The sequence below is a fragment of the Cydia amplana genome, chromosome 4, assembly GCF_948474715.1.
Source record: "Cydia amplana chromosome 4, ilCydAmpl1.1, whole genome shotgun sequence".
Taxonomy (NCBI): Eukaryota; Metazoa; Arthropoda; class Insecta; order Lepidoptera; family Tortricidae; genus Cydia; species Cydia amplana.
The window spans coordinates 21,147,083-21,174,271 of NC_086072.1; the positions used below are offsets into that span (position 1 = coordinate 21,147,083).

Genomic DNA, 27,189 nt, shown 5'->3' on the forward strand with positions numbered 1-27,189 from the left:
GGTGTTTATATGTATAATCTCCTGGTTTCATTAACAACCCTCAAACATATTACAGATTTAGAAGTACTCAGCATTGAAAAAAAAAATGTATTTACAGTTCGCAAAAACTGCACCTACAAAATTATTCGTAGGTACTAATAATTTTCGACTCCATAAAAATAATTAGAACTGTCTGATACAAGAGGACATATAACAAAGTTTATTATATCCAGGCAACTTACCGACGTCGCTGATGTTCTGCAAGATCTCCTTCAGCCAGTTGTGCTTGACCTGCTCTTTGTGGGCCGCTAAGGTCACGGACAGCGGGGGCGATTTCTGGTGAAGCTTAAACTTGAGCGGTTCAGCCGAAAGGTCGTCAACCTCGACTTCTGGTAGCTGGAATCATATATCAGGAACATTAAAAAAAATATATTTCGCTAAAAAAGGACTCAAATTTACATACATATTATGTGTGCAAAATCTCTAGTATGAGATTATGTCCGCGGTCACTAATACAGGTATAATGCCAAAAAAGTCTTAGCTCAAGAAAAAAAAATGTCAGTAAGCAGAATCGTATTCGAATTGTTGATTTAGATTTTCCGACCAAGCTAACTATGCAAAAAAATTGCAATGGCAGTATGGAAGTGTCAGCATAAATCCCATTTTTGTACTTATGTATTATTAATATTAAGATGTTTATCATGGCTCTTCCTAGAGTTAGCTTAGAAGAACTCTAAGAATGTGAAACACATCTGAATGGATTCATATAATAAAAATAGATAATATTGGGTAATGCAAGGTTATGTGACTATCAGATGGTTTAAGAAAGAAATGAGATTGTTGACTTTCTCACCACAAACGAGGATTACGACAGTGATATAACTGGAAACTTGGCGTTTATCCAATTGCGGTTAAATTAGAAAACACAGATGGTACTGAAGGTTTATAGCTTTGGACGCAATTATATTTTATACATCACAATGAACTTTGTGAAATTCACGTTAGTTATACACTTTATAACAAAGTAGTTTTGGTTTGTTTCAGTGGTTAAAATTAGCAGGCGGCAAAAATATAGCCTCGGATTGAAGATATACTTTTTATTTGAGTTCATGACTCATACAATGTTGTGTTTAAAATAGCATGAGAGTTAATGTACTCTTAATGAGAATTTAGGTACTCTATTCTTAGTTAGATTGAATATTTAACACAGATCACTAAAATGTTGGACACTAGACAATTTTAAGTATATTAAATGCAAAAACGATAAAACAATCATAAATCTATATATAGATATACATATCATAATATGAATGATTGTAGATTGACATGCCTGCAATTTATAATGTAATCTGTATTATGAAATAAAGAATCTATCTATCAATCTATCAATGCGCAAATGATGTTTTTTAAATACAGTAAGTAAGCAACATTATTGCTCAGCAAACTTGTAAGCACGAGAAAAAAGTAAGTAGGTACTCGTAACTAAAAAAAAAACCGGCCAAGTGCGAGTCGGACTCGCGCACGGAGGGTTCCGCACCATCAACAAAAAATAGAGCAAAACAAGCAAAAAAAACGGTCACCCATCCAAGTACTGACCCCGCCTGACGTTGCTTAACTTCGGTCAAAAATCACGTTTGTTGTATGGGAGCCCCACTTAAATCTTTATTTTATTCTGTTTTTAGTATTTGTTGTTATAGCGGCAACAGAAATACATCATCTGTGAAAATTTTAACTGTCTAGCTATCACGGTTCGTGAGATACAGCCTGGTGACAGACGGACGGACGGACAGCGGAGTCTTAGTAATAGGGTCCCGTTTTTACCCTTTGGGTACGGAACCCTAAAACGAAAAGAATAAAAAGATTAGGAAAGGCTTTACAATACAGATCCTCTTGAATTTCACCATACAGGTGAGGTGGTTAACGAGGAACAGGCAGTCAAACCAGTGAATAATAAGTTAAATTATCAATCTTGTAAATGTTATCAAAACAACCTGACATCCATCGGATTTAATGAGAAGAAAACTTACCTTTACAATATCCTTAAGCACGAAGACGGATCTATCATCAGAGACCCTCTTGACTTTGCAGATGAGGATCCTAGCCTTGAAGAGGAAGAGATAGCGCTCCTTATGCTTGCCTTCGGAGTCGGTGACGGTGAACCAGTCGTGGGTGAGAAGTCGGCCAAGCTTGAAGATGTTACCACGGTAACCTGAAATCGAAATGTTCAAGGTTTAGAACAATATTTTTGCAATCGGTAAACCCAAATGTGAAACGGAATACTGTATTTTTTTTCCAAAGGTTTGCAATAACGGGGGTGACAAATTAAGCATTGAAAAATAAGCGAAATAGTAAGTAAAGCATTGGTGATTTTAACATTTTGCAAATATATCTAATTTCACTGCTGGAGCAGCCTGGACCTAGAATGTCCAAGCAGACAGGAAAATGAGTTTTAAGAAAGGAAACGAACCTACTTCTTCCTTTCTTTACATTTCGCATGTTTGTTAGGGTTCAGTATAATTATTAATAGAGTATATTTAATTCACATTGTATGTTTTACTAGACTTACCTATATGGACCGTGATTACCTTTTGTCTTTCACGGGTAACCCGAGAACAAGATGCATATAACTAACTGCGTCGAAACATCGGTAGCTCGAAAACAATACAAGAGGTAATCACGGTCCATATCCCGTTCGATATAAGTCTAGTGAAACTAACCGTGAATCATTCAAAACTGTTATTGTATGTTTTATGAATACATGTTCTAAAATTAAAAGTTTGAAAGTATATCGTCATTACCTTCGATGCTCGCAATAAATTTGTTGTCGGTGGCGCGGTTGGGAACACCAAGGAAGAGTTCTAGAGCTTTCTGGAGGTCCGTGCAATCTTCGCCGAGGCGTTTGGAGTATTTTACAAGCTCCTGGAATAAGAAGGTTTCAGGATTCAGTGTCCGAAGATCAATGAACTTAACATTAATTGGGTACTCCTTTTTTTCCAACATTTATACATCTTGAATTTTTTTCAAAAACTTTTGTTTTTGTTGTTGGTTGTTCCATGTTATGTTAATTATTGTTATATTAATATTTGTATTAGGTATGTATCATACCAAATAAATAATTTCTATAAAATTTCTACTTCTCTTAAGATTGGTGCCAATAGGTTCGCGACATCCTGTACGAGTATAACGTACCGATGTAGTGCATGATTATTTCCCATCGTATTTTCACGGAAACGTACGAACGTGTCTTGCTATTTCAGTCAGTCTCGGTACAAAAGGTACCTACTGAGGTTGACTGAAGTAGCATGACACATACGAACGTTACATAAACAACTAGTAAAATTGGCTCAAAAGAAGATACAAAAGGTGTGTAACATTTAAGTTCAAACAGCGACTAGAGTTCCCAAAATAGGCAGTGCTAATAATATTTCAGAACTTCTTAATTCAGCTAACCCACCTGACTATTCTACCACTTCATCTCTAGTTCACTAATCCTATTGCTAAATAAGCTACTCCTAATGACCATCCTCATACTATTTCAAGCCATAACTTCTCATTATATCTCTAAAACTACGACTAAAATCCATTTCCATATATCCTGGATCTTAAATGTAATCCATAGACACACGGCTATCACGTATGGATCGTTAATATGGAGATTTGTGGTCATTACAATAGGTCAACGACTTAGTTACGCTCCGGTATGCAATTTGGCAGTGGTTGTTGACAAATTATGAACAAGGTATTACAGGCCAAATGTATAGTTGGGTAGTCATTATTTTAGCTGATGCTGCTAAGGAATGTATATTTGTCTAACGCACAGGATAAACGAGATGAAAATAGTGCGAGTAACATACTATTGCTGGTGACTGGTACTTTGGCAGCGCAAACTTATGGCTCGTTAAATAACAGAAGCATTCCTTAAAATTGTTTGCCATCGTCATTCCGTACTTAGCATTTATTTATATGTAGAAAACCTATTTATAGCAAGTCATTAGTTATGCACGAGTCGTTCGAGTTTGATGAGGTGTCAGGTGCATCGTTAATTATAATGTCAAAACCGTATCGTTTATTATCATGCCAGAATACTGTGAAACCTGCATTGTGTTCAACACCTGTAGATAAATCATGTTAGACATTACGATTGTAAGTGCCAGTTGCACCATCCGCACTTGACAGACTGATCAACGTCACCCGGCGCGCCGCAGCGATTTACTATGAAATTTTCCATAAGTAGGTACAATAAAATTACCGAACTCTTTAATGATGACAAACAGTTTCGTGCAATCGACCCTAAGAGACAAGCATAGTAACCTTTATCTAGACTGCCCGGTAGGTATGAAACTAAAATGCATCTAGGTTTTTATACCGAAATACCTAAAAAAAAGAAATGAAACATTAATGAAATATAATGCACAAGTTTCATGTCTTTCGTCATGCTCATGTCACACAGTAAGAATAGCTTTGTGGACAGTTGCAACAACGTAAAAGTGTTTATAATTTTAAACACAATTTGCATCTTAGAGAAATTGAGGGAACTCTTTGAATATAAATACTATAGTAATAGTACCTAATTTGTTTATTTTCATTGTAATTCGTGCATTGTCACTTGAAATTAATTCAGATATAAATCACCATTTGATAAATTGGAACTGCTGACGAATATCCAAATAAGAACATGATTTTTAAACGGAAACATAATTGTAATTCCTACGAGGTGATAATGATCATAATGATTTTAATGACATACTAAAATGTTATCTGAAGTCCATTATTTTTTCTAATTTTCATACAGCAATGGATGCCTCAACCTCATTGTCCAAGGCCCTAGATCACGCGGCCGCGATAGACCTAAGAAGCGCTGGCTGGACGTCGTGATAACGGACATGAAAGAGAACAATCTCACACCTGAGGATGCCGAAGACCTGGCAAATGGAGAAGACTAAGCAGGAAAGCGGACCCTGGCGCTAGGCCGGGTAAAGCTAGGTTGAAGAAACAAGAAAAACAAAGTATACGAACCTTTAGAAGAAGCTGGTAGTCGTTGATCCGCTGTATCGGTAGCTTCAGATGCTCGGTGATGCCCTTGTCGTCACCGAGGTCGTCAGCTAGATCCTGGAAAAGGACAATTATCATTAGGAAAAGGTAGATAACTAAAATTGACACGTAAAATTAAGTTCATTTGTGTGACAGAAATTTGGTTAGCATTTTGAAGTTGCGGCGACTACCATAAAGATTTTTGAAGTGAAAACTTCTTTAGCGGCGCTGGGCACTATTTGAGGTGGGGAAAAAATGAAAAAGGGCCAAAGAAGTTTGCTTGAGGCTCGGATCAAGGCAAACAGGGGAGGCGCTGAATTAAGAGCGTTAAGATCAAGAGTCCCAATAGCATTGGGTTTGGGCTTGCTGATGATGATATATTGATTGATAATGATTACTATAAACTTTATAAGTAGGTAACCTACTGGAATAATAAAAATATTCTAATGTGTTTTAAGAGTTGCTAAGCGGGAGAGGTGTTCAAAATGATCGTGACGCGACTTTATTGTTAAGAGAATAAGAGCGCGTCAAGGTAATTTTGAACACCTCGCCCGCTTAGCAACTTCTGCTGCTGACTGTGCCTTTCGACTCTTAACAATTGAGTTTTACTTTCCAAGTGGTTTATATGACGTGACTGTCAATTAGTTTACCTTAAACAAATTCTACAATCAAAAGACATGAACACCGTTAATTTACAGAATTCAGAACGAATCTGTTTCTAAAATAATACCTACAGAACCTTGACAAAGAGCACCGGACGCCGTTAAGATTTCTGGGTCATCACCACATTTCTTAACAGTATTTTATAAATTTTATAGATGTTAAAAATAAACCAAATATTTACATGGTCACTGGCTATTAATAAAAATCAAAACAAGGGTATTAGCTAGCCGTGAAATTTTGTTTTAAAAACTAGTTAATAGTATGTATGTATGTAAACTCTTTATTGTACATAAGACAGGTTAAGATACAATTAAAAAGAAAGTAGGTATACAATGTACAAAGGCGATCTTATCCCTATAAGGGATCTGTTCCAGTCAACCTTTGAGCAATAGTAACGTTAGTTTTGGCCAAGGTTTATTTAATGTATATTGTGTAATTTCTAAGAAAAATTTCTAGATACTTATAAAAATCCGTTCAGTAGTTTTTGAGTACCTATATCGCGAATATACATACCTACATACAAACAGAGAGATGCGGCGGGGAACTTTGTTTCATAAGTTGTAGTAATTGTTCATAACAGGGATCGGAACCGGTTTTTTGAAAAAACTTCGATATAACCATATTTTTCGAATTATTTAATTCTCGAAATGTAGGACTCAGTTGTGTTTTTACATAACGATTTCGTGTTTTGAGGTAACGATTTCATGTTATTAGATTGCCCAATTAGAAATGAAATAATTAGCAAAGAACGAATAATACCTACCGTTATCGTTCATACCTATTACAAGCAAGAACAATACAGACGACATACCAATGAAAGATTCTAATATAATACAGCTGGCATGAAATCGTAGGCGAGATAACATCACAAGCTTAAAATATTCTATTATTTGTGGAGCCGACATTTTTGAAAACTGTTCGTGTGTTAATTAAATACCTACGTGAAATTCGTATGGGATTTTACACAAAGGACTGTTTACATAATAACGGAAAACATGTTTCGGCGATTCAATTCTTAATTAGTTTTTTTTATCGTCATAATTTTAAATGTTAATTAAAAACGTGCAACAAAACAACACTCAAGAGCAATAGTTTATTTTGCATGATTTTAATACAAAACGACCGGTTTTTAAATGCTTTTGTGTACCTATACAGGATGCTTCCTGTAACAGGAGCAATAAATTAAACTGTAGGCTGTACTCCTCAAACTGACCAACATTTGTTCAGCAACTTTTAAAAATTATGAATCCTTTAGACTTCCTCTTTTTCATACAAAATAAATATTGCCTTCAATGTACGCTGACATCAGTGTGTTTGACGTTGCTTGTCACGCTATAAACATAATAAAATTTGCAGTACATTGCATCTTAGAATAAACTTTAAAGTGTAATAAAAATCAAAACCTGAGTTATTTTCAAAAGTTATTAAATTATACAACGGGACTTAATCGCGTATCTAAGTTTTAAGATTTACCTCCGACGTTTCGAGGACGGCGTTGTCCCCGTGGTCTCGGAGAAGACTGGCTTAAGTTGACATCAGCATCGTCTAACCGCGCGAGTTTTTCGAACTACCCGCACTTGGTCTTGTTGTATAATTTAATAATGTGTAAAAATCGTGAAAGTTTAAATCAGTATTTTCAAAAGTTGCTGAACAAATGTTGGTCAGTTTGAGGAGTACAGCCTACAGTTTAATTTATTGCTCCTGTTACAGGAAGCACTCTGTATACATCTCCCAGCTATATATGTATTGTTTTTACGCAATAATTATGCTGTCAGAAATAGATTCCAGTGTTTATTATGTATCAGTATTAGAAGCATTCCAGCAGAATGTCACTTACGCCCGCTATTCTATGTACCTAAAGGTTTGGATTTTTTCTCTACTGCACATACAGAGTTATGAGTAAATGAAAAATATTTGCAAACATCGCGACGCTCTGAGTAACATTTTTGCATTGAACATTTCTAACGTACAGAAACGGCACACAGAACCAGCATTTTGCGCCATAAGTTGATGTTGTTTTGACAACAGACCATATAGAAGCGGAGCGTGAGTCTAGCGACCTAAACGATTTTTGTTTGCGTTGCGATTGCCACAATTTCAATGTTTGGTATAGCTTCTCTATAGTATTGAAGCAGTCTGTAAGCAGACACCCTTTCAATATCTTCACGCTCCAATCCGTGTTCTAGATATTCCGGCCTAAATATCATGTCGATGGGCGTGTTAGTGTTATATTAGTTAATTGAACTAACATTCGTCGGATGTCGGCGTAATTGCTTGGCTCTGGACCAGCCGATCGATCGGGTGTCGCAATTTCACTTTCGTTTTCTTTTATTGATGCTAATGTTTTCTCATTGTCTGTCATTATGGCACGTAGGGTTTCGTAGCATTTGGTTTATCGCGGATTTCGCAGGCTTTTGAAATAATATTTCTACATTTTTGTCAGCGGCAAGCTTCTTCCTCTTTGATTATAGTATAGATAAAAGGGATGTCTCAATTACGCAATCTTGTTGATAAGTGTAAACAGCGTGAGTCACGTGGAGGTAGATTATTGTTTGCACATGTGTTGTTTGGCAGTGTTTACCTAAGCTGACGCAAATCTGGAAAGATTTTGATGGAGAAAGCTTTTTTCAGATTTAGCACTGAATTTGGAATTTTGGATACAGTTTCTCGTTTATAGAGATGGCTATAAGTTTCTTTCTGTATATATCAGTTTCAAAGGTTTAATGTAGATAATTGACACGATCAGTCGATTTTAAACTCAACATCCTGTTTAGAATGTTACTCAGGGCTTACGATGGCATTTTAAATCTGATTAATATCATCTCATGTTTAGCATCATCATAGAATTTATTGAGCTGAGATATTTGTAACTACGAAAAAATAACAGTTCCTTATAATGTATATTGAATGCATAAATATCTAAAATCACAGCTTTAGTTTTAGTAAATTCTTGCATAATAAACTTATAAGTTTAGTAAGTAGTTGCATTGCTTATGTTACGTAGGTATCTTTGTAATTTGGAAATTCATGATAATGAAATAGTTTTAGGTGTGAATAGAACGTATTATAACGTTAGTAAGTAGGTACGTATTCATAGTTAAACAGTAAAATAGTTACTTAAGTGGTGTTTAAAACAGCGTATTTCAGCGACAAAGCATGAAACATACTTAACTCGACAGATCGCCGAAACTAATAATCTGTGCGAAAAGCTACAAAACGCTCGTAAAGCTCGCTGGCCGCGCTTCGTACGCACGTTTATAGATCACCTTGACATGATGGTAGCTCGTGCTATCGCGTAATTAGACGAATAACAAACTCTTAAAACTTTAATACTGATAACAAGTAAGGATATTTTGAAGAAAAAGGTATAGAAAATACAGTTTCAAATTATAATTTTAAAGAAGAAATAGATCTTAAGAAAGAGAGTAAAAGTAAAGATACTTACACTAATGTAAGACAAAAGTAATCCTCATAATAAAGGGTGAAAGTGGGTCAAGGTCATCAGAAAAATCTTTGAAAGATCCGACGGGTAACTTGCAAGAATCATGCGAAAACGCCCACACAATGACTAGAAATAAACCAGACGTAATGGTAACACTACACCGCGTAACATTGAAATAGAACAAGTTACGAACTAAGAGATGTTTAAGGCTTTTGCGGTTAGATCTCGGGATGTACTTAATAGTGTGCACTTAAGACTTTTAATCTCCACTTTTTTTGCGACGGCGAACACTTTCAAGCTTAAAATTGAACTTAAACCATACCTGGGGGGAGAAAGGGGGGTAACACACAATCACAGACACACACTTCACTCGTCGAGTGGTCGAAGGTCGCTCGCTGGAGCGAGGCGGTCGCGGGAACGGTGTCGTAGCGACTGATCGACTCCTGAATCCGCTGCGGGCCGACTAAAGATAGAACCAGCATTTCTCCTGTGACGTGGTGCAAGGTCGCAAAACAAACCTTGGCGCATCCTTGCGGGTTTGGATGGTCAAAATTCTATCAGTATATATAGGTATATATGGAAAACGATACAACATAATGCGAAGGGTTTCTTAATCAAGGGTTAAAGTTACCAAGCTGACGTAGCGAAGTAAAACTGTACAAAAACTTGTTTTGATGCTGTTACAGTGGTGCCTGCTTTCTTCTTTATAGTGAAACTGCTAAAAGTTAAATACCTAATTAATTGTTTATGTTTTGCCAATATGTACGTTGATTTTAAGGCGCGGTGTATAGTAAAATGCGCTATTTTGAGACGATATTTACAGACCTTTACAAGGATTTCATGCATTATTTTCTAGTATGTATAACTTCAGTCTTTGAACTACTTGTTTGCTTGTCAGAAACATGAAGGCTTATAATTTTCTCGATAGACTTTTCAATTGAAAACATGCTTAACATTGTTTTTATATCCTTATTTTAGAAGTACTACGAAGAAAATGAATGTGAAAGTTACTTTATTCGATAGCTTTTAAGTAAATCTACATTTTTCCATGACCATTTATCGATACGTTAACTTTTTCATTCATAATTTTATGAATTCAACATTTTGCCTACTAAATAACAACCTACGCGGCAATACCTTGCGCCCACTCCTCACGCCAGTACGCCCGTGACCACTGTCAGCGTCGGACCTGTGCTAGTTTAGCGGACGTCTCATAAAATGGGTAATCACAATATAAATATGCAAATATCTTATACACACAAGGTTTTTCAACATGCTAACAAAGAAAAGCAAAAGTTTTCTTATATACGATGACATTTCAGACATTCGTCTGTCATATTGTCATTTTATAACAAGATGGGCAGCAAAGGCACACACCCATCAAGCCAATTCGGAATTCAGCCGCGATTGAAAATCGTGTAGGTAGAGACAAACCAAAGAAAGTCTGCAGCGCTAGATTAAAAGTAGTTTTTAAAAATCAGTATGCGACAACACCACAGAAAATGGATTAAATAGTCTTGATACTTGTGAAATTTCTACCATATTTACCGTCTATGAAAAAATTAAGCTGTATGCACAGCTTAATTTTTATGGTAAAATAAATTTCATTCCAACAATAGATGTCACTATTAATATGTAGACATATACTAATATTGATAAATAATATTGGGAGAATGTGACATTTGGCTTCATCAAAATTAATAAGCTTTTGGAATATCCGCGACGGCGGTAAATAGGTACAGAGGGCCTACCGCGAACACCGAAGTTCTCAATATGCGAGCATCTTTCTCTTTTACTCCCATTAAGGCGTAATTAGATTGACAGAGAAATTGCCCGCAATTTGCGAACTAAGTAAAGTTTTCGGAAAAACGAAATAAACCATTAAAACAATAAACATATATTAAAAATTAATTTTAGCTTTAACTAGTAGGTACCCATGCCGTGAGCATAAGCATGGAGGTTGTGGGTTCGAGCTCAAAACTCGGCTAGTACCAGTGAGTTTCTCGAAATGTTAGAGGAAGTTCATAAGTATGCCTATACCTATTAGGTGTGTTCAATTTGCTGTGAAACCTTAGTCTAAACCAATATTATATTATCTAAGTAGGTACATATGGTGAAGTATTAAGATGTTTCATTCCACTTACCCGTCATCAACTCCAAATTTTGTAAACATTGTCGTTTTTCAGCTTGAATCGCCTCGTGCTGACTTTTTACAATGTAAAATTATTCGTCATGCGGAAAAGTAACTCCCGCACGCCGGTTTTGTAAGGTTTCACCATGTTTATTCCGTTCATCACAAAACAAAATGAATATTTAAACGATTTTGACAAACACATACCATAGTGCATGACGTTTACTGACTGCTTAAAAAACATTGCCATATGTAGTTTTTTAATTCGATGTCAAATTATTGCGCTGCAGACTTTCTTTGGTTTGTCTCTAAACATATTTTAAAAGGCTTACCTACACTTTTTTTGCCTAGCCCCCATCCGCTAAGTCCGTACCTACCGTGCGATATGGAACTTTGTTCCAAAAATGCTTTATAGCCATTTTTTGAAACCGTTGTTTTTTTATACCATACTGGTGGCAAACAAGCATTCACCCTAGCCTATGGACGCCTGCAACTACAGGGATGTAACGCATCATGCCAAATGTTGATTGATTTTGTGATATAGTCCGAAGTAGAAGTGTGTTTTTTGCCATTATAAACTTAAATGCAATTTACTGTGAATTTACTCGACTTTTGCTCGTCAAATCAAAAATTGATAAAAAAAATAGTAATTACAATTACAGTCATAATTCTTTTTTGTGAAGATAGCAAATTTAATTTACTTATTGGAGCTAGGGTAGGGTGGTGTAAGACTGCGCACTTTTCAATTAACTGCTCATAAAATTTAAAACAGGAAAAATAAATATAGTTTTTATCGGGAAGTAGGTAGGTATAGTAATTAATTATGTATACAGCCGGCGTATTAACAGTAGGTATACTTAATTATCATCACTAAGAGAAAATGTACCTAATTCAGATTTTATGAAAATTAATACCAGAATATGATGTTTAACGTGGTCGAAACATTCAACGTCATACAGGCAGGTAATTAATTTTTCAACTCAGCAGCTCGAACAAGGGTACTTTGCTACTTAAAAACAGTGAGCAAAATCGCATTTTGCTCATTGAGTGAGACAAAATGAGCAAAATGCGATTTTGCTCACTCATTTTGCTCACTGTTTTTAAGTAGCAAAGTACCCTGTTCGAGATGCTGAGGTGAAAATTTAATTGTTGGTGTATCTTAAGAAAACATGAGTGAATAGAGGTAAGTGATGAAGAAGGAATACATTTTTCGGGTTCTCTAATATGTTCTCACTGCTGAGGTGAAAAGTTTTGTGAACTACACGAGATCAAAGTTATTTACCGTGCGCTTTTGCACTCGCAAATAAGCACTCGAAGAAATATCAAACTTTGATCTCTTGTTGTACAAATAATTATTTCAATGTCGAAAAAGTTAATAAAAAGTTAAAATTTGTCTACCAAATAGCAGATAACGCCAAATACATCAACACTAAAAATAAACGGAATTGTGGTATTTAGAGAATAAGAATAAGAATAAGAATAATTTATTTATAATAAAATAGGTACGCAATCACAAAGGTGTCCGGTAAGCCCCAAACTAGGCTGAGCCTGTATCTTGGAATAGTGACTCTTATTTTTTTTTGGAAATTTCTATTTTACTTTGACAAGGCACAGCGAAAAATTGCGCGTTCACGTGTATTTCCAACATTGAGTCAGAATCCGCGACGAACGTGCCAGCCGATGTTTTACTCATTCCCATTCAAAACAACACACGTGAGAATCTCGAAAACTCGCTATTGATCGTTCGAGATTGGTACGTGGTCGTAATTTGTTAATGTTACACTGCGCTAGCTTCTGCTCGTGATTTCGTCTGTGTAAAATGATGATATCCATGATAAAAAAAAACCGGCCAAGTGCGAGTCGGACTCGCGCACGGAGGGTTCCGCACCATCAACAACAAGCAAAAAAAAAATCGGGTCGCCACTTTCCCGAATGAAGGTTGAGAGAGGCGATGGCTGAGATACGCGTCATACTCGTGAACGGGTGCTGTTTGTGGAGACTGGTCTATTTAAGCTAATACGAGCTATTATATTTAGTAACTTTATTTTTGAGTATAATTACATGGACACACCTCATTCGGTTCTCGTATGCTATTTTATTTTTACTATCATTTTCTTTAATTTAATGAATGTTTTAATTAGGTATACAGGATTTTGACTCTTGGAGACCCTATACATCTCTAAGGATAATTTGATTAACTACTATATATTGTAATCTTTTAGTTATGATGACACTTAGAGACATTTACATCTCTAAATAATTTTAGATTATAGTTTTTGTATCTTTGTTTTTTTTTTTTCATTCAATACTATTGTTATTGCGTTTTTTGTAATTCGACATTTAGAGGCTTTATACATCTCTATGTTAGTTTGATTTGATATTTACGGCTTAGTTGTATTTTATAATTATTGATGTGTTTTTTTTTGCTGTATGTAAATTCCATATTGACGTGTAAAAGTGCCCTTGTGGCCTATTTGCTGAATAAATGTTGATATTTGATTGATATTTGATATTTGGTCACCCATCCAAGTACTGACCCCGCCCGACGTTGCTTAACTTCGGTCAAAAATCACGTTTGTTGTATGGGAGCCCCACTTAAAATCTTTATTTTATTCTGTTTTTAGTATTTGTTGTTATAGCGGCAACAGAAATACATCATCTGTGAAAATTTCAACTGTCTAGCTATCACGGTTCGTGAGATACAGCCTGGTGACAGACGGACGGACGGACAGCGGAGTCTTAGTAATAGGGTCCCGTTTTTACTCTTTGGGTACGGAACCCTAAAAAACTAACATTATTATAATATCGGCCCGATTTGAATTTTAAGATACATACGTCAAATATAATGTGTCAAAAATGACGTTTTTGTTTGAAGAAAAGAAGAAGTTCGAATCGCGCCTGATGTCGCAGAGCTTCAAACTTTATCCAAGCCACTTCTAAAATCTTTTCAGCAGTTTAAGCGTGAAAACAGACAGACAGACTGATAAACAGAGTTTCTTTCGCATTTCTAATATTAGTAAGGATTATGCAACTTCCAGATTTATGAATCAACTTTGGCACAAATAGCGCTTTACGTCAAACATCACATTTATTCAGAATTATCAATACTGTCTTCAAGTCTCCAAAGGTTTTGTTTCTTTAGATTTAGCATATGCGTCTTTAGATTTAGCTTTTAGCTGATCTAACTGAAAATTATGTTTTTAATAAGTTCAGCACCATCTACGGTAAGCTTTGCGAGTAGGTATATGGGTACCTACTTTTTCAAAAGTTTTGTAAAGTTTCTTATAATATTTGGTAAAGTTACTCTTATTTATGGTCTCTTGTTAGTTGGCTGTATTCCATAGTGAATGAAAGACAGTTTTCTCTCGACATATAAGTATGTCATAAATGTTGGCTCATCTTTGGAATTCTTCACTGACCTTGCCAACAACTTCACACATTAGGCTAGCATCAACATTACTGTCTACAGTATTTGTACCTATATCTTAAATAACAACGCATTTCATATCTTTTCCCTGTGAAATTGAAACATTATTTGATTTTGTATTACACAAAATAGTGTTTTTTTTGTGCGAGCAAACTCTACCTATAGCATTTTTATTTGTGAAAAACATATTTTTGAGTAGACACACAAGAACTTTCAATATTAAACTAAAATTAATGATACAATATTAAAGAAAAAGCGGCGTTAGCCTCGAAAGCTGAATAAAAACATCGGTGTCACCAGTTTGAATCTGGCCTCGACCACTGCAGGGCTTAGTCACTTATTATTTACTTTAGTGTATGAGTACCTAATACCTATACGAAATCTATCCCAGTTAATATTTTGAATTAATTAACGCTAATAGGTGAACAAGCAAGGTCGGCCAAAACTATCACAAGTAATTAAGACTCCAAGGAGTCCAAGGTTTTCGAAAATCCTCTTCGTCTCCAGTATTCTGTATTCCGCGAACTGCAAGCAAGCCAAGAGCGCGCTAATATTATCGCGTTTACGCGCGGGCGATTGCCCCCAATATGATCACGTATGACGTGAGACTGTAGGGCTGCCCGGATGCTATGCTAAATGCTATTTATCTTCCATAATCTAAATGTAAGACTTACGGGTCTCTATATTGTTTCCCAAAAAGTTTTAAGTCATAATGTATTGTTTGCCCGAATTTCGTTAGTCATTCATTTGGTTCAGAAACGCGTCACTTTTCAGGATTGCCATAAAACAAACCTAACCTAACCTATCTATAGGATAACCTTCGTTCGCATCCAGGATTTCTATTTTAAGTAAAGATGGAATGGAAAAGTAGTAAGTCATTTCGTCGGCACCATAATCGGAGAAAGGAGTGTGCACGTGACAGGCATGGTGACAGGTGATAAAAATGCGACCGTGCTACGGCCGCAGGTGTTATCACCTGGAAGAAACAAATCGAGGCAGGCATGCCCCCTGGCATCCCTGACAGCCGTCACTTGCCGCGGTATTACAACTATTCTAGTGTTGGCCCCGTGCCGGCCCGGCGCCCGCGCGTTTGTCTATACCAACTATCCGAACGGATGCCACATTTGTACAGTCCTATGTCGAAAACAAGGGTAATCGAAACTGATTTCTAATGGGATGATTTTAAAGTTCATATTACGAACTATCATAACGCTGTACCAGATTTGTAATAGTCTTAAGTCGGAAATAAGGGTATTCAAAATTGTTTTCTAATGGGATGATTTTAAAGTTTAAATTTGAGAATTTTGTGTTGGTTTTATTGGATCTGAATTTGAATGCCAGAGTGAATAAAATCTTAAGTCAAAAACAAAAGGGTTGTAAACAAATCTCTAATGCGATGCTTTTAAACTTAATTTTGATAATTTTATCCGAACACTCATGCCAGATTTTTAAAGTCAGTCGAAAACAAGGGTAATCAAAACTGATTTCTAATGGAATGATTGAAAAGATACATTTTGCGAATTTTCTGTTGGATCTGAATATACGTACGCTAATAGGTACGCTAGATTTATAGTCCTAAGTCACAGATAAAAGTGCTCTAAAGAATTTCTAATAGGGTTCTTTCAAGGTTCAAATTTGGACATTTTGTGTTTGGATCAGATTTTTAATGTACAACATATAAAGTAAAATATCACAATGAATTATGTCACAATCAATAAAGCACTATTAATCACAATTCACAAAAATAGGTACCTACAGTTTGATAGAACAAGTATAATAAATCAAGTTTAGAATATTTATTAACTTTCTAGAAATACACTATATATTTCAAGTTCAACCTACGCAATCTACGACAAGAATGCTGAAAGTTATCATATATGCATCTAACGATGAATTTTGTCCTACCCATAGCGACATCTCTGAAAACACAACGTTACTACCAATACAAATCTATTTTCATGACAATCTGAAATTTGTTACAGCGAATTCAGTAGTTAGGATATTTTCAGTAAACGTTGTTTCTCGATCACGCCAGATGGCGCGCTAAATATGTTCACGTATTTGAAGTAATGTGAAGCTTGTTTTGTAGATGGCAGTACGAGAGCATTTCATTTTAACCTAACCAAGAGCATTCGTGTCCGTTTTGTTCTTGGTTAGAGTTCCCATTTTACAAGTATAGATGGCGCTTCAATGCTTATCAAGAGAGTTTAGTTTACTTTCTCGATATAACTAAGGAAAGAAATATCTAGATGTTGGTGGAGATTGTTCATAGGTGGCAGCAGTACTCCATCAAAGCTGTTTATTGTGGTGCTTCCACACTCTATCGCTTGAGATGTCGGTGCATAAATACCTAGTTTAGATGACCATTTAACCATTTTGTCGTAGATTAAAGCGAAGCATTATGCATAGAATTTTACGTTCTCGGGAAAGTTCTTCACACAACTTTAATGCGGGCTGTAAGTAGACACTCGTCGAGAGACCCCGAAACAGGCCGAGAACGAGTGTCCTGTACATGCTGCTCCCTTCTCGTCTCGTCTCTTATCTAGTCTTCGCTTCTCCGATTGGAACGTAGCGGTGCCGAGACTCTCAACGAGTGTGTACAGCCGACATAATAAAATTATGCTTCATTCTCAACATTTCTGGGAGATTTCTACAGTCTGGGAGAGGACACTGACTTCTGTAACACAGGTCATAAGTCAGGGACTTCAACACCTACCTGGGGGCCGATTTTTGAATTTCGACCACTCGATTTCGTGTATTTCGTTAATTAATATCTCCACTACTAGGCATTTAAATTCTACTAATAGAATTGAAATCGAGTGGTCAATACCAATAGATTTCAAATTTCGATCGCTCGTATTTCAAAAATTAGCATTTCACCGTTTTCCACCGATTTTCGAGTGACGAAATCGAGCGATCGAAATTCAAAAATCGGCCCCCTGTACTAGTTTTTGTCAATTTTTTTTTCCAATTTAATTATGCTGACCTGGAAGTACTTGGCCACGTTAGGGTCGTTCTCGAGCAGATGCTGCGCTCGCGGCTCGTCGCGGCAGTACGCGACGTGCTTGTCGAATTCCCGCTCCATGCGCAGGAGTGCTCGGCCGAGCATGCGAGGCTCGCTCGCGTAGTATTTGATGCCTTCTAGAAGTATCCTGAAGAAGAAAATATGTATTAGAAAATATGGTGGTACGTGGACAATTCTGTCTTGCGAGAGGCAATAAAATTATGCTAGAAAAATTATGAGGCACATGATAAGCAAGGCTCGGAAAAACGCCCGTCATTTTGAAAACATTACCCTGTTCCATGCAACACAGACCAATGACATCCGTAGACCGTAAACGAACATTTTCGACTCGTAAATGGATCCTAAATTATGATTTGTTTTCAAAATGACGGGCGTTTATCCGAGCCTTGATAATAAGGCTACCCTATACCACCACCAGATGTACTATACTTGGTCAAGCAGATCTTGTCAGTAGAAAAAGGCGGCAAATTTGAAAAATGTAGGCGTGAAGGCATATCGTCCCATAGAAAATTTGAATTTCGCGCCATTTTTTACTAACCAGATTTGCTTGACCACCTATATTTAATGAACCCTTTTACATAACCAAACCACCTACCCAATAAGGACTGATCTACCTTTTTGTATCTGTGCAGTATTACTTGAGTTGTTATCTATGCTGGATGATTTTAGGGTCGTAATCCTAAATGTCTAAAATGAGTTGAAATGGACAATGGTCATACTAAACTGTTTGAAATTAATGATAAATAAATACAATGGCATCATGACATTAAAGTGCAATGAAAGCAAAGAAAGAAACTTACGTGTTATGGAACTCCGCAATCTGCCTGAAGTTAGAAAACAACAGCTCCCTGTTGTCGAACACTGGTTTGGGTGTCGTCGCTTTGTCCATAGGTCGCATGTATTGGGAGACAACTTGCTGGATGTCTCGGCCGAATTCCTCTTCTGTCTCAATCAGCTCGCGGACCACGGCTCTGGAAAGGAAAAGTATATTTTGTATTTGGATTTGATAGTTGCCAAGCGGACTCCAGGCTCCCATGAGCCGTGGAAAAATGCCGAGATAACGCGAGGAAGATGATGATGTTTAGGATATTTGATAATTTACCATAGTATCTTTGAAAAATCAGTAATACCTAGACTCAAATCAAATCTACTGCCTTTTCAGTAGACTCTGAGGCTAGTTTTGAGGTCACAGAATTGACTGATTGCACGAGAGTGACGCCTTCATGATGGGACATTTTAGTAACATATGAGTCTTATGGCAGTTAATATAATGGGAACACGATAACCACGCTTTATTTGAAGCACTTAAGTCTTTTGATCATAAATTGACAAATATTTAAATTATATATGTTATCAAAACAATAGAAAAGGTTATTCATATCTACTGATAGTGATACATTTTCGTAGAATGTGATGACGTCTAACTGATGACGTAGTTTCATTTTATTGACGCCACCGCCAGGTTACATTTCGAAATAGGGAAAGAGTGGGAGAGATATTTATCGTAGGTAGCTAATAAGTAGCCAATAACTTTGTGTTGTTATGAAATGCTTCTGCTTCTGACGCGGTGATTACTCTATTCCTTTTTATTTGTTTTGCTCTATTTTCTACAAAGTGTGAGTCTTAGGTTATTATCATCATCTCTAAAATTAGACACGTATGATCAGTGCCAGCCTAATGTTTAGGTACTTAAAACCCTTTTCATACAACAAATATTTTACGAATACTTTAATCATACATCCCGAATGGCACAGTAAAAAAATGAATCTACTACAGTTGCCAGGACGCGCCTTCTCAAGATTTAATTTTTTACTTAGAATTCAACTATCTAAACTATATAACTATATAAACTAAAAATGATTCTATTCACAAATAAATACTATTCATTTTAGTATAAGCAGCCTTCAATAACTAGCCACCTTATACCTACTAAAATGAATTCTGTTTATATCAGGGCTCGGAACCGGTGTTTTTGTAAAACCCAAAATAGCCCGATATTTTTAATTATTTTATGCGCTTTACGTAGGACTGAATCATGTATTTAGGTAACAACTTCGTATTATTAGATTGTCACATTAAAAAACAAATAATAAACCAAAAAACAAAAAGAACGTAATACCTATACCGGTATTTTTTGTATGAAGAAAAAATCGGTCCCTAGCCTTGGTTTATAGGTGAATACAATCATTTTTAGTTTAGGGTGACCAGTTACTAACAGGTGGCCAGTTACTGGCGAATTACCCTATGTAACGCTAATGATCAAAATGTTGCGCATTGATCTTCACAAAAGTCATAGTTTTTTTTTATGATGACGGCAAAAAATGCAGTCAATGCTAGCAGATACTGTACCCTACTGTCAAGTTGTGACTCTAAAAGTAACGTCAACATCTTACTGATAAATTAGCGACCCGCCCCGGCTTCGCACGGGTTACCCTTTACAAATACACCTAAACCTTCCTCAAGAATCAGACAGACAGACGCGGGGACTTTGTTTTAGAAGATGTACCTACCTATAGATATAGTTCATAAATTTCATTTCTGTCGTTTGCGGACCAATAATTGGAATAACCCACTTCATTTCATGCGTGTCAAATGCAATTTGCAATGCATTATAAATCACAATATGTCCTATTACCGTCCAAACACTGCCAAACTGTCCACACAATGTGTTGGTCATAACTTCTGACATCAACGGAGTGTTAATGTTAAGTGGGTTTTTGACAAATTGTACGTGACACCGCGTGACGTGTGACTAAATACAGAGAGTATATTTAGACCTGTTTTATGTAATTTTGCACATTTTGACTAGACTTAGAGTATAAATATTGTTTGTTCTGAAGCTATTTTATATTGCACTGTAAAACCAAGTCGCACATTTAAACCAAGATAATACACTGAAAGTGCATTCTAATACGAAAGCGCAGGCCCATCTAGAATAGGGAATCAGCGGTACAACTATGATACATTTATAACAGTCAGCAGCAGAAGTTGCTAAGCGGGCGAGGTGTTCAAAATGATTTTGACGCGACTTTATTGTTAAGGGGATAAGAGCGTGTCAACGTAATAGTGAATACCTCGCCCGCTTAACAACTTCTGCTACTGACTGTACATAACATGTCATAAAGTACCAATGTTCTTTGTAATTGTATTTAAGTATTTTCTCCCATTTATGAAAATATTTTGTCTCAGAATTCAGTCATTCAAATAATAATGAAACCTTATAGGTAGAAAACATTTTAGTTAATTTTGGACAGATTTTGGACCATAGCTGGGAACATTTGGGTTAAAATTTAATTTGGGTGGTTTTACGATAAGAAAGATTCTTATTACAAACATTCTTTGTTTAACTTGTCTTTATTTTTATAAAAAAATACCCTTTTTTTTGTAAATTTTGGTCTACAAAGTCTTCGTTCATTATTGTTCTATAATTGGGCAGAGTTTGATTTTTAAACCAAACCTACCATCACCCGAGCTTCTAAGGAATGATAACAATCTTAAAAATGTTGTTGAACCGAATGATGGCAGACCCACATTATTCAGAATCCAAAAACGGCCCCCAAATCTGGATTACATCAATATTAAGGTCAACATGAAACAAATGCGCAAGAAAGTCATAATTGTCACATCACACGATCGACATGTGTCAGCCGCTTTGTGGTGTGTTGACTGTTTTAAGTCTGCCCCGGTTTTTAATAGCCTTTAGCCTTTATAATAAACATGTGTAATGTTTCCGTATGTTCTTGGAATGGACACATGCAGTTTAAGCAGAAAATATTGTTGGCTGCCAAAAAAGAAAGCGTTGAGTCTGAATTAAGAAACTACATGACGATAAGGATCTATCGTGTTTTAATTATATGTTATCAAAGAGAGACCCTTTGAAAAAAAACCTAGCGTCTAAGGGTTCAAAGGACTCCCTATGTAAAAAAAATATCTGATCATTATCAAACGCCGTAATTCTCATAGCTGTAACTTATATCATTGTATACTATTCGGTAAGCTTGTGGACGAAAGTATTACATTTTATTTTTTTCTTCACATTTTTTAGAAATAAATATGCCATGTGTATACTTTTTATAACGAAGATTAGTAGGGCTTTTTCATGAAATTTTTATTTTTTGTGTATATATTAAAATAAGAAAAATTTAGTCATTTATTCGGAGAAAAATAAAATGGCAAATTTTTATTTTTCATTTTTTTCAAATTGTTTTATGTGAAATTGTATAAATTAAATATCAGAAATGAATTAAGCATCCTTTATTTGCCCGAAAATGATACCAAACTTGAGCATATACCTAGCAAACTTATTTTTACAAATTACAAGTCAAAATTTTGCATCAAAAATTCGGTTGGCTCTCCTTCCTAAATTAATCTATGAGTCAAAAGGAGTAACTGTGCAAAAGGAAATTTCTTCATCATTATTCAAAAACATAAAATCAAATCGCACTTTTTTGTCGTGCACATTACACAGACTATAACGATACCTATCTATTACATGAACAGAGTCTAGTTTAGTAGTCCGAGATAAATAATTGCCTGTTTATTCTGCTCTTAGCAGTTTTCATACTAACAAGTACCTCCGTGCCAACTTCGAGTTATGCACACAGTAATTAGATTTCATGCCCATAACCTGTCTAGGCAAATTTAGATTTTCTGGCTTCCATTTCATTAGGTACTTTCTATTCCTTTGCCAGCTGGGTGATTATTCGCTAATTTTAAAAAATCTTTATTTAATAAAAGGGTTTTATCATATTTGATGACGTCACCCCCATTATTCGCTCACGATAAGTATTCTTTTTTTTCAAACTTTTATTTACTTTCACCTATTCCGTTGTCTGGCTGTCAGTAATCAAATTTTGCAAGTTAAATTTAATCCACTTCCCGGTTTCCGATTGAGCTGAAATTTTGCATACACACGTAAGTCGGGTGACAATGCAATATTATGGTACCATCGAGCTGATCTGATGATAGAGACAGGAGGTGGCCATAGGAACTCTGTGATGAAACAACGCAACCTAATTGTTTTAGAATTGTCTCGATGAGTATTACCTAGTTGTCTGTCGTAAGAAAAGTACAGTCAGCGATAAAAGCTTGTACCAAAAATGAAATTTTTGCCAAAAACTTTTTCTGACTAAACTTTTTCGAACTTAGGGCCGGTACAGACGGACTGCAACCCGACTGCAACTTGTATAGGACCTGCACGCTGTCCAAACTGGGTTTGATATGATTGTCAAGACCGCCTCGAATCTCGATGAATGGCGCGCATCTCACGCACGATTTTCACTTATTTCAGTTATTTCGCATGCGCCAATCAGCGTGAGCGTTCTTCAAAGTCGTATAAATATAATATCAATACCGTAACAAGTTAAATTAAGTATAATTAACTTTCCAGGAATGACATAGGAACACTATATAACATTACGGACACTCATGAAAAACGTGATTTTAGTATTCTTGGAAAATCTTCAACTCTCTAATATTTCAAAGTATTCCATATGAATGATTATTTATATTCCTTGATATTATTTATGATCCGTTCGCGTTTACATAGGAGACACAGATCGGCTATAAAATAATTGCACGGATGAAAGACCCCATTTGATATTATTTCAGGAAAATTAAATGAAATCGCAATAAAGCTGGCAAAAAGAAATTTATTACGATTGGGATTGTTTCAAGCCGTTAATTTTGTTTTCGCAGTTTTGTGTGTCATTGCTTTATTTTTATTTAAAGATTAATCCTAGTGACGTTAGATGTCGACTACGAAATAACTCGCGTTTTGGTAAGAAAACTGATGTATGGAGTTACCACTCTTTCTCTATACTTATATTTATTTCTCTATGGTAAGACGCATTCACTTCGCCTGTTGTTCGCTTACGTAAGTACGGCGCCACAGCAGTAAGTAATTAAGTAAGACTACGTACTGTCGCCTGGCAGCTGATGCTGTGGTATCTCGTTCCGCTGCCCTGGTGTCCCGGAGCACCCTGGCCGGCACCAAGCCCTGCCGAGATCGGATCTCGCCGGCATCCACGTCTTCCAGCACTCGGACCATCCATCTGTCATCATTCCTATTACCGTACTGAACGGCGCCACAGCAGTAAGTAAGACTACGTACTGTCGCCTTGCAGCTGATGCTGTGGTATCTCGTTCCGCTGCCCTGGTGTCCCGGAGCACCCTGGCCGGCACCAGCCCCTGCCGAGATCGGATCTCGCCGGCATCCACGTCTTCCAGCACTCGGACCATCCATCTGTCATCATTCCTATTACCGTACTGAACGGCGCCACAGCAGTAAGTAAGTATACGTACTGTCGCCTTGCAGCTGATGCTGTGGTATCTCGTTCCGCTGCCCTGGTGTCCCGGAGCACCCTGGCCGGCACCAGCCCCTGCCGAGATCGGATCTCGCCGGCATCCACGTCTTCCAGCACTCGGACCATCCATCTGGAATAACAAGAGAAATATATTAAATATAAGGTTTTAACCATCAAAAATCTTGGATTCAAACCTCGGTTGTACTGTGCTGTATAGAAAATACGTGCCTTCTCGATAAAAATTAAAAAAGACGACTAAAATTCAGTCAGGATCTTAATTGGCTCAGGAAAAATGAACAAAAATTAAATGTAAAAGTATATGTAAGTACGTAGTTAGTATAAAGCCAAAAGAAATAGATAGAAAGAACTTGCTTAGATTTTTAAAAACGTTCTTTCATGAAAAGATTAAAGAGTTTCCATGTAAAATCTCGGTCGGTCAACTTTTCCCACTCATTTGTATTTATTAACACTTTCTTTTATTTCACGCCAACAAATCGGGAACTGCCGTTCAGACAACGACACATATGCGTCAACGGTAGAGATCACCATTTGTTAAATCCCGTATTAGATGCATCATAATAACTACTACACAATAAGCACTTTTAATATTTACAAAATGTTCTAGGCCGCAAATCGCAATTGCATTTTCCAGTGCAAATCAATAAATGACAATTTTTATTACAATCCCAACATAACGCAGTTTTTGTTTAATTGATTACTACACTATTATAAACCTCTAATGTAACTAAAGTTTGGTTTTTAGGGTTCCGTACCCAAAGGGTATTACTAAGACTGCTGTCCGTCCGTCCGTCCGTCTGTCACCAGGCTATATCGCACGAACCGTGATAGCTAGACAGTTGAAATTTTCACAGATGATGTATTTCTGTTGCCGCTATAACAACAAATACTAAAAACAGAATAAAATAAAGATTTATGTGGGGCTCCCATACAACAAACGTGATTTTTGACCGAAGTTAAGCAACGTCGGGCGGGGTCAGTACTTGGATGGGTGACCGTTTTTTTGCTTGGTTTGCTCTATTTTTTGTTGATGGTGCGGAACCCTCCGTGCGCGAGTCCGACTCGCACTTGGCCGGTTTTTTTTACACGCGTAGGTATGTACCTATTGTAAACTGCGGAGACAAGTTTAGTACCTATAAGCAGTAGCGTTTCTATGCCTTATTATAAGCTTTTATTTACTTTATTGCAATTTTAACTTTACCTACTTCAGAGTAAGTACTACTGTAATTTGTGGGAGACCCCGGGCCTGAGTTGAACCCATTCTGGAGGGGGTAAATGGCACTCTCACCTCCAAGCTCTTTCCATTGAGAAAGAGGGGGAAGAGCCTACCCATTAAACTCACCAGCGTTTTACGGCCAAAAATATTATTTTATATAAAATAGATTGAGAGTAACGTAAGCAAGCGTGCTAAGCGTGAGTTACCTATACTCCATCTAGTGGGCGTTGTCTGTTGTCACTGATCATCAAAAACGAAGTCGAACGAACGCTTCCGTCGCTTCGACACGCGGAAGCTTTTAGCGCTCGTCAAACTTGTGACGTCATTCCATAATTAGGGTTGTCACTTTAATTAATGATGAAGTAGGGCAAGTTAAACTACGTCATGAGTTTGAAATTAGATTTGTCGCTGTATTACAGTTTCTGTGTAAGGTTTATTAGGGTAACATCGGACACTTTATGTCTCTGTAGGCCTACCATATGATTGGCGCGACAGTATCACGCGGCAAGATAGACTACCCTTCTTTTTCTAACTATGTTAATTAAAGAGGGACGGGTAGTCTATCTCGCCGCGAGTTACAGTCGCGACAATCATGTGCTAGCCCGGCTGCAACGCTTAACAAGGAGTGTAAAGATCATAATCATAGCCAAAGCAGTGTATAAGAAAAATAAAGTCTAAGAAAAAAACGTGCCTCGGAAAATCAAGAAAAAAATAATTATGCTCCAAAAGATGGCGAAGGGGAGAAAATTAATGAAATCACGGGCGGATCTTTATCTTTAAATAAAATGATAAATTCGTAATGTTGTTAGGAATCCGTGGTTAATTTCGGACATGTTGTATATTATGTCTTGAGTCCTAATAACTTTAATAAAATACAAAAACTAGCGACCCGACCCGGCTTCGCACGGGTTACACAAAACCTTAGCAAATTATACACTTACACCTTCCTCAAAAATCACTCTATCGATAAGTGAAAACCGCATGAAAATCCGTTCAGTAATTTTTGAGTTTATCGCGAACAAACATACAAACAGACAGACGCGGGGGACTTTGTTTTATTTATAATATAAGGTGTATTCATAGGTATTATTTGAACCACAGCCAGAACTGGTGATATTTAAATAATCATAAATATTTGTCAATAATAAACGTATTCTATTATAATTTACAAAGAAATAAACATACGATTCAGGAAGTCAGTGCTAGGCCACCGCACAAATATTTGCCCTTTCGCCGTGACATGATTCATGCTTAAACATTCTCGTACACTCGTAAATGTCAACTTGTAAAATATTATCTATTCCAGAACGAGTTTAAATGACTTGGTGACTTCCTTAAAGCTAATGCTTGCCTGCAAAAGAAAGTAAAATAGGTAGGTAAGGAGAAAAAATAACTGTCTTCTGCTCTTGTAGGTACAATGTACCTACCTACATACGACTATCAGCAAGAATCACATTGCTAGGAACTTGAATTACTCTCATAAAACAATTATTAACAGGAATCTACAAATCTATGACTGTTTAGAAAATTATAAATAGCTTTTATGTATTTCATGAGTCATACCTCAACCTATATTGAGTTTTAATATTATATTATTGAGTGACAACCCTAGATAGAAGTCAACGACCTCGAGTTTAATAGGTACATTAGCTTTATGCTGAGTTTTTGGTTAAATTGGGTCTTAAAATAGTTATAGTATCATCTCTTTTATTAGCTAGATTTTACTCAACATGCCAGTCGAAAGACTCTGGTCGGACAGACAGACAGACGCATGAGTGATCCTATAAGGGTTCCGTTTTTTTCCTTTTGAGGTACGGAACCTTAAAAAGTTGGAATACTTCTCGAACAGGAAAAAAATCACATGAAATAAAGGAGACTTTTATTTTGAACAGTAAGTACTTTGAATCGCAAAAGAGATCAACGTACCCATAAGTTTTCTCACAAGTACATAC

General features: G+C 36.5%; 1 protein-coding gene across 1 annotated transcript in view; it reads right to left on the reverse strand.

Annotated features, from left to right (window-relative positions):
* LOC134647414 (obscurin) overlaps positions 1-27,189 on the reverse strand; it is a 124,279-nt gene that overhangs the window by 69,290 nt on the left and 27,800 nt on the right. The window contains exons 4-10 of the mRNA XM_063501768.1: positions 23,811-23,954; positions 18,499-18,669; positions 17,660-17,825; positions 4,996-5,088; positions 2,778-2,898; positions 2,007-2,188; positions 222-375 (exon numbers count right to left, since the gene is read on the reverse strand). Of these exons, the coding sequence (XP_063357838.1) occupies positions 222-375; positions 2,007-2,188; positions 2,778-2,898; positions 4,996-5,088; positions 17,660-17,825; positions 18,499-18,669; positions 23,811-23,954 (1,031 nt within the window). The remainder of the gene's footprint in view (positions 1-221; positions 376-2,006; positions 2,189-2,777; positions 2,899-4,995; positions 5,089-17,659; positions 17,826-18,498; positions 18,670-23,810; positions 23,955-27,189) is intronic.